General features: G+C 38.9%; 1 protein-coding gene across 1 annotated transcript in view; it reads left to right on the forward strand.

Annotated features, from left to right (window-relative positions):
* Nucleotides 1–4,448, forward strand: part of mphosph8 (M-phase phosphoprotein 8) — a 28,968-nt gene extending 24,520 nt beyond the window's left edge. Inside the window, exon 14 of the mRNA XM_030757768.1 lies at nucleotides 340–4,448. Within this exon, the coding sequence (XP_030613628.1) occupies nucleotides 340–381 (42 nt within the window). The 3' untranslated portion in view covers nucleotides 382–4,448. The remainder of the gene's footprint in view (nucleotides 1–339) is intronic.
* Nucleotides 4,449–8,095: the final 3,647 nt, after the last annotated feature.

Raw genomic sequence — 8,095 nt, forward strand, 5'->3', positions numbered from 1 at the left:
GGGACTGTTTTCTTAGACATTTGCTTTCACTGTCTATACAGAAACATGTCAGCCAATGTGGTTCTATTTGAGTTTTTTAAATAGTTTTTAGGGGAAAAAATGTGGCAGCATATAATAATATCAGGTTTTGGGTACACATGGTGTTTTTCAATCGGATGCCTTCACTGCTGGCTTTCATGTTAATAACTCAAATATAGAATATCATCAGCTTTACTCTGTAGCTGTCCAGTTTTTTTTTAATTGCCAATCATAAAAACTGATTTTTTTTTGTTTAGTTTAGCATGAGCGATCCAATTTGAAACATCTCTGCAGCGGTTCTGTCTGATCTTCTCTCCTCAGGTTAAGCTCCTCATCTGCGCGTACAGAGTCCAGCTGCAGTGATGCCCCTCTCTGCTCACGTTAATGGTCATACCAAGCTTGGACAACATAATACTACACATGCAGATTCTGAGCAGCAGCTGAAATACTTCACGAAGCACATTACCCTCTGAGAAGAAAAAAGTGATTGCGTCCTTGTCGTCGTGGAGTGAAATTCAAAGCTGGCTTCCTGAGACGCAGGTGCACATTCTTGACAACTGAATCTCAGTGATGAGATCTGACTCCAGACCAGACCAAAGCTTGGTGCAGGCCAACATATACAGCACAAATGTGAGGCACAAAGTCAGTTAAGGCTTGTGTAACCTTTGAGCAGTCCGTCCTTTGTGGGAGATGCCATCACTACACAGTCAGCTGAGTGAAGGAGGCGATCAAAAACTGTTACTGGAGGAACTTTGAAGACTGACAGCCACCTGTGCCGTGCCTTTCTCCGAGTTCCACCTTCTGTCAGGGTGGAGCAGTTAGATACGTGTGTTGATTGTGTGTACATGTGTGATGATTTTTGGTGCATTTGAAGAATATGGAGAGGGGATTTTCCATCACTGTTTTTTTTTTTGTTTGTTTGTTTGTTTGTTTTCCCCCTCCTGTTTTTAGCATTTTTAGTTGGACCAATGGAAAAACGTTTTCACTCGTGTTGCTTTTGGTAACACATCACTTTATAATGAACTTACTTCATTGTACGAACTCGAGTCAGTGCTGCCCTCAGAAAAAAATGATTTGTATATAGTTATCCTCAAATGATATTTACATTTCTGTCAAATTAGTTTACAACTCCCTAATTAATAACATCTCTTGGTTGTGCTAAATCTGGGTTGTTGGTGGATAATTCACTTCAGGAGAGAGATGAGAAGTTCAAACACTGATTCTGGGGCACAGACACAATGCATGCATCCTTAAATTTCCTTTGTCTTGTTTTCCCACTTAGAATTACGCCAGTATGAGGTTATTTCAAAGTGTGATTTTGAGAGTTTTTAGTGAGTGAAGAAAAGTTACTTTTGCTTTCCGTGCACAGAGTTGCTGTTTATATTTTCTGCTCTGTACATATTCACATACTATATATAAATATATACATACATATATGCAGTTATGTCATGTGATGACTGCTGATATTTTTGTTCCTATTTGGGCTAAATTATTTAGTTTGTACAGGAAAACGCTCTGATGTTAGTTCCTTTTAAGGGCTAAAATGTCTCAGACTGCCCTGCTAGTACAGATTAGGGGATTTTTGTTTTTTTACGTTGAAGAACCTCATAGTTAACATCTGTATAGCTGCAGAATTTAACACATTTTTCCACACAGACACTGTACTGAGCCTGCTTATTGCTCCCCTTCAGTCGCCTCTTAACAATCAGTTTTCATCATGTGATATTGAAGGAGTCTCTCTACAGCAAGATGGATACCAAATTCAAAGGTTTGGCTTTGATATTCATCTTCAGAACACCATAAACGCACCTAGCTGCATGATGTTGCCTACAAACCCAGCTCAGGCCAGCAGTATGTCTCTAAAGCGCAGCAGTGCTGTTTGATTGGTTGTCTCCATGCTGCATATTCAGTTTTTACATTAGTTTGTCAGTCTTTTCTGAAGGTTAAGTAAACAATATACCAGCAGATTTTTGCCTGTGTTTTAATTCAGCACGAAGGTGACTTCACATGCTGCTATTTATCTTTAATTTCAATAGTCAGTTTCCATTTTCTGCACAAAGTAAGGCATTTCTCAAAAAAAGAAGTTAGTAATGAGATTGTAGCTAGGACAGAAAATGATTTGCTGTATTCACTGCTGCTGGAATTAACATTTAATTGGCTCTCTTAGAAAAACAGGTTGGCGGTAACTTCTTAGTCTAAAACTTAACCTTTTATTTAAAGTTGCATGCTCACATTCAGGTGGCACAGTGTTGGTGGTGTGATTTGTAATGATTCCTCAGAGCGTAAAGATTTCTGGGTGGAGTTTGCATCCTCGCCCTGTCCCTGCATTGGTTTTCTCTGGGTTCTTTTCTTCTTCCCGCAGTCCGAAGACTTAATGTTAGGTTAATCTGGTGATTCTAAATTGGCTGTGGGTGTGAATGTGAGATGAGTGGTTCTCTCTGTGTTAGCCCTGTGAGATAGAGGTACCTCTTGCCTTATGACAGCTGGGATAGGCTCCAGGTCCCCTGCGATCCTGTGCTGGGTAAACAGTTAAGAAATTGGATGTCCACATTCAGTAACTCATCCCACTGACTACAGTTTGAAGTGTGCTTTTAAAGAAACTTTGGTCTGCTTTGTGTTTTTTACCACATACTTGTCAGTTGGTTCTTTATAGAGCTGCATACTTTTAGCTTGTCTGGTGTCACAGTTTTGACTCCTATTTTTTAACAGGCATGCGGATGCTTCAAAAATCAAGCATTGCCTTTACATCATGCTGACACTATAATAAATTTTACATTTTGATTTTGATTTCTTTTGCTTCACTCGGCAGATGGATGCAGCGCGTTTCACTTTACGGCATTAAAAGGCAGCAAAACTAAAACCTTGTCTTTAGACACCTGTCACCTGTTCTTAGCTCACTGCACAGTGAGGAATCGGGACATGGAGTAGGCGTTTTGGTTTCAGTTGTTGGAGGCAAGCACGATATGAGGAAAGACATGAAACTGGAATACCTGAAAAACCAAGGACAGCTCTAGTTCAAACATTACCAGTGATTTTTCTGCTTTACAATTACAGCTCAACGTTTTGAAACGCGTTCTGCTGTTTTGTATTGCTTTATGTATTTATCCCCATCCTCCATGCTGTGATTGGTTTCCAGCAGTAAAAACCAGCCTCTCTAAACTTGCCTCAGATATGTAAGCCATCTCAGTGAACATTAAATCCACCATCATTTAAGTTACTTAAGGACATTATACATATATACAAATACATGCATAGTTCTTATAATACAGGTTTCTCAGTCAGAGGTGGAGCAAAAGTGTTCACTTTAATGGATTACACCTTGTGGTTTATTTCAGGAGTGCTTTCACATTGCATTGGAATAAAAGATGGGAGGAAGGATTAAGATCATTAAAGATATGTTAAACTACAGCAGTAAAAAATAATACGCAGCTTTGTTTTTTAAGTCATTTTAGAGCAATGTGAAGATCGTTTTTAATGACAGGAACTGTCTCTTGATCATGTGTCGTAGTTTGAGCCCCTCATGGTTTTCTCACTGCCTTGCCAGTACCTTCCTTTACCTCTACAGTCGCTTCACTTTGACTTGTACTTGGCTCTGAATGTTTCCTGCAGATAGATGTGCTGTGTGTGTGTGTGTGTGTGTGTGTGTGTGTGTGTGTGTGTGTGTGTGTGTGTAGAGAGATGCTGCTTACCTGAGGCTGTCTCTCTGCCCTGAATAAAACGTGTACATACATTTGCACATGCTGCTTGTTTTTGTTTATTACGTGGCCATCTGCTCAATACGTGAGGTTTTTTGTGTTCAGAGGATGTCACAAATTCACTTTTTGAACTAGAAACATCGAGAGGTCACCGTTTTACAGACAGGAAATACTTTGTATAAAAGTTCCTGTTGATGTTCTCTCGCTCTCTCTCTTAAAAGATTTTAAAATGTAAGTAATTACATTCTTCTGCAGCTCCACAGACTTCTGATTATTCATCTTAAGATGTTTTCTGATGTGATCATTATATAAATGAGAGGATGAAAATATATGCATGAGAAAGAGTTGCCATTGGGATATTTAAACACATGCAGCTGATATTAATGCTGTACATCTAACAAAAAACTGATTAAAAGTTTCTGCAAATTGATCTGAATCAAGCATGAAAACATAAAATAACCATTGATGCCAGTTTTTTTTTTTTAGAAGCCACATCTTTGATGAACACATCAGATGCAGGTGTTCAACCAGTCATTCCTGATCAGAGGCCTTTAGAAGCTCCGACAGATCGCTTTCCTGTCAAAGAGGGCGATACATTGAAACAGCACCACTCAGAGGAAGGAGACGAGATCTGCTTCAGAGTTTAGTTTTAAAAGAAGTATTAATACATAAACTAAACCTGGCTTTGAAAGGCTGTTTTAAAGTAAAAAAAAAAAAAAAGTGAGGGAAGGAAATTTATTTACAATGAGGAAATGTAACTAAGTACTTTCAAGTAAAAATTATGGTTTTTAGTCTTTTCATGTAATACTTGATATTTTCTTATTCTACTCTGATACATTCAGACAGAAATATTGTACTTTGTACTTTGCTGCGATTATCTGATAACTTTAGTTAGTGATTACTTTACAGATTCACTTTTTTTTTCATTCTAAACAGTAGAGCCTGAGCAGTAGACATTTTTAAGACTGATACTAATACAGATATTTAGTGATTTAAAAATCAGTTATTCCAGTAAATATCAGCAGTGTTTTTTTCCTTTCAGACAAATGAAACTAACAGATTTACCTAACATTTGTTGTGTGTAGTTAGTTTCATTTATGCTCTGCACAACTCTGCTCGGATTGCCCGGTTGTTGTTTGTAGCCTTCCAAACACCTTTCTGATAGGGAAGTTACAGAGTGCCCTATGCAGCATCAACACTCATAATATGGTTGAACTGTTTCTCCAGTCTCTTTATGTTTTAAATTTTCACTTATCAGTTGTAATAATAGATCTGCAGATAATATAGTCCCACTGATAAATCAGTTGGTCTACTGAATCATTTATGATGAAGAGCTTACTCTGATCAAGCATAACATTTTGACCACTGACTGATGAAGTGGATACCACTGATTATCTATTTATCATGGCAGCTGGTAGTGGGTGGGATATATCAGAGAGCAAGTGAACATTTTGTCCTCAAAGTTGATGTTAGAAGCAGGAAAAATGGGTAAACATAAGGATTTGAGCGAGTTTGATAAGGGCCAAATTGTGATGGCTAGCTGGGTAAAAGCATCTCCAAAATTGCAGCTCCTGTGGGGTGTTCCCAGCCTGCAGTGGCCAGTATCTATCAGAGGTGGTCCAAGGAAGGAATAGTGGTGAACCAACAACAGGGTCATGGGTGGCCAAGGCTCGCTGATGCACATGGGGAGTGAAGGCTGGCCCGTGTGATCTGATCCAACAGACGAGCTGTCAGGGTACCCATGCTGACCCGTCACTCACTGAAAGCACCAACTATGGGCACATGAGCATCAGAACTGGAAAAAGGTGTCATGATCAGAGGGAGAGTCGCTTACCTGGGGAACAGCTGGCTTCCGGCAGGATGCATTATGGGAAGAAGGCAAGCTGGCAAAGGCAGTTTGGGCAATGTTCTGGGAAACCTTGGGTCCTGCCATCCATGTGGATGTTACTTTGACACGTACCACCCACCTAAGCACTGTTGCAAACCATCTACACCCTTTCATGGAAACTGTGTGCATGGCTCCCAAACCATTCCTGATGGCTTGGTTTGAAGAGCACAACGAGTTTGAGGTGTTGATGTGGCCTCTAAATTCCCCACATCTAAATCCATTCAATCATCTGTGGGACAAACAAGTCTGATTCACGGAGGCCCCACTGCACAACTTAAAGAATCTGTCCGTAACATCTTGGTGCAGATACCACAGCACACCGTCAGGAGTCCAGTGGAGTCTGTGCCTCAGTGGGTCAGGAGAGTTATAGCAAAAAACGGGGGACCAACACAATATTAGGCAGGCAGTCAAAATGTTATGCTTGATCAGTGTGTAAAATATGCTTTGTTGTTAATTTCCCAGTAGTTATAAGTACAGCTTAAATAATGAGTTTACCAATAAAATTATCAAAACTGCAACTCATTTTTTTGTCATCCTTTTTTTTTTTTTTCTGGTGCTCTTTAACTTCTTAATAAATCAATTAAGTAATAATTATAGTATAAGATCATTTTAGTTAGGTGTATAGTCATCCTGTTTTTCCAAAGCAAGCCACAGAGAGATGATGCAATTTTAAAGCTTCTTAAGGAAAAACGACCAGGAAAAAGTAACTGAAGGTACTAATCTGTTTGTCGCAAATCCCTGGACAGCAATACGTTTCTGGAATATGTCTTTAGCATACAGACGGAGGTGGAAGAGAAACTCTGATCTTGTAACTAAATAATGTGTAAGTAACACATTATTATTGGATAGCTGATTGGTGCTGCAGTAAAATTTTTGATACAGTCTTCCACAACCTGGGGATCAGGCCACTTTAAAAGGCCACTTCTGTATATAGTATCCATAGTATTCATTCATTACTTGTAAAAGTTCTGCATGAATCTCTCTTGTAGAATCAATATTTTGCTGTTCCATAAGCTTTAAAAGCCAAAGTAGCTCAGATATATTTAAGTTTATAAGTCTTTAATATTCTGACAGGGATGATAAGATTGGAAAGTTCCTAAACAAAATGCACAGCCGATGGAACATCCCAGCAGGGCTGAAGCTTTCAGAGGTAATGATGAGGAGGGGTTCACCACTCAGTGAGAGAATTCTTAGAAAACTAGGCAGGCTTTCAGGCAGCGCTGCTTTAAAAACACACGATTCTGTTATAGAAATCACTGCAAGGGCTCAGGAACACTCTTGAAATGGACTGTCAGTGACCACAATTCATCCCAAGTCCACAATGCAAATTAGAAAGAAAAATAACATTTAAACACAAGACAGAAATACCACATCCTCCTCTGGGCCCAAGATCACTAGAGATGGACTTAGACAAAGTGAGAAATGTCCCTTGGGGTTTTATTAATGCACATAACTTGCCCACCTGTTATATGCTCCCATTCAGATAACATCTGTTTCATGGAAGGCCTTGCATCTTTCAGCATGACTGTGTCAACCCACAGGCTGCACGTATCCCAACAGGATGATAGATTTTACTTCTCTGGGAATCTATCTGGGTGAATGCATGTGAGGTGGGAGTACTAACCACACAGGGCTTTTATGAAAGAGATCTCAAGCCAAGAGACCTGGAAAAGGGGCGACGTGTAAATATATATATATATATATATATATATATATATATATATATATATATATATATATATATATATATATATATATATATATACACACACACACACACACACACACACACACACACACACACACACACACACACACAGTGTGTCACAAAAGTGAGTACACCCCTCACGTGTTTGCATATATCTTTTGATGGGACAACACTGACAAAATGACACTTTGACACAATGAAAAGTAGTCTGTGTGCAGCTTATATAACAGTGTAAATTTATTCTTCCCTTAAAGTAACTCAATATACAGCCATTAATGTCTAAACCAGCGGCAACAAAAGTGAGTATACCCCTAAGAGACTACACCCGTAAATGTCCAAATTGAGCACTGCTTGTCATTTCCCCTCCAAAATGTCATGTGACTCGTTTGTGTTACTAGGTCTCAGGTGTGCATAGGGAGCAAGTGTGTTCAATTTTGTAGTACAGCTCTCACACTCTCTCATACTGGTCACTGAAAGTTCCAACATGGCACCTCATGGCAAAGAACTCTCTGAGGATCTTAAAAGACGAATTGTTGCGCTACATGAAGACTGTTATATAAGCTGCACACAGACTACTTTTCATTGTGTCAAACTGTCATTTTGTCAGTGTTGTCCCATCAAAAGATATACTTAAATATATGCAAACACATGAGGGGTGTACTCACTTTTGTGATACACTGTATGTATATATATATATATATATATATATTATATCATTTTTTTAAAAAATAAAACAGATGCTTTAAGGGAAAGGTATGCTGCCAATTATTGTTAATTAACACAGTT

This window comes from Archocentrus centrarchus, chromosome 21, assembly GCF_007364275.1.
Source record: "Archocentrus centrarchus isolate MPI-CPG fArcCen1 chromosome 21, fArcCen1, whole genome shotgun sequence".
Taxonomy (NCBI): Eukaryota; Metazoa; Chordata; class Actinopteri; order Cichliformes; family Cichlidae; genus Archocentrus; species Archocentrus centrarchus.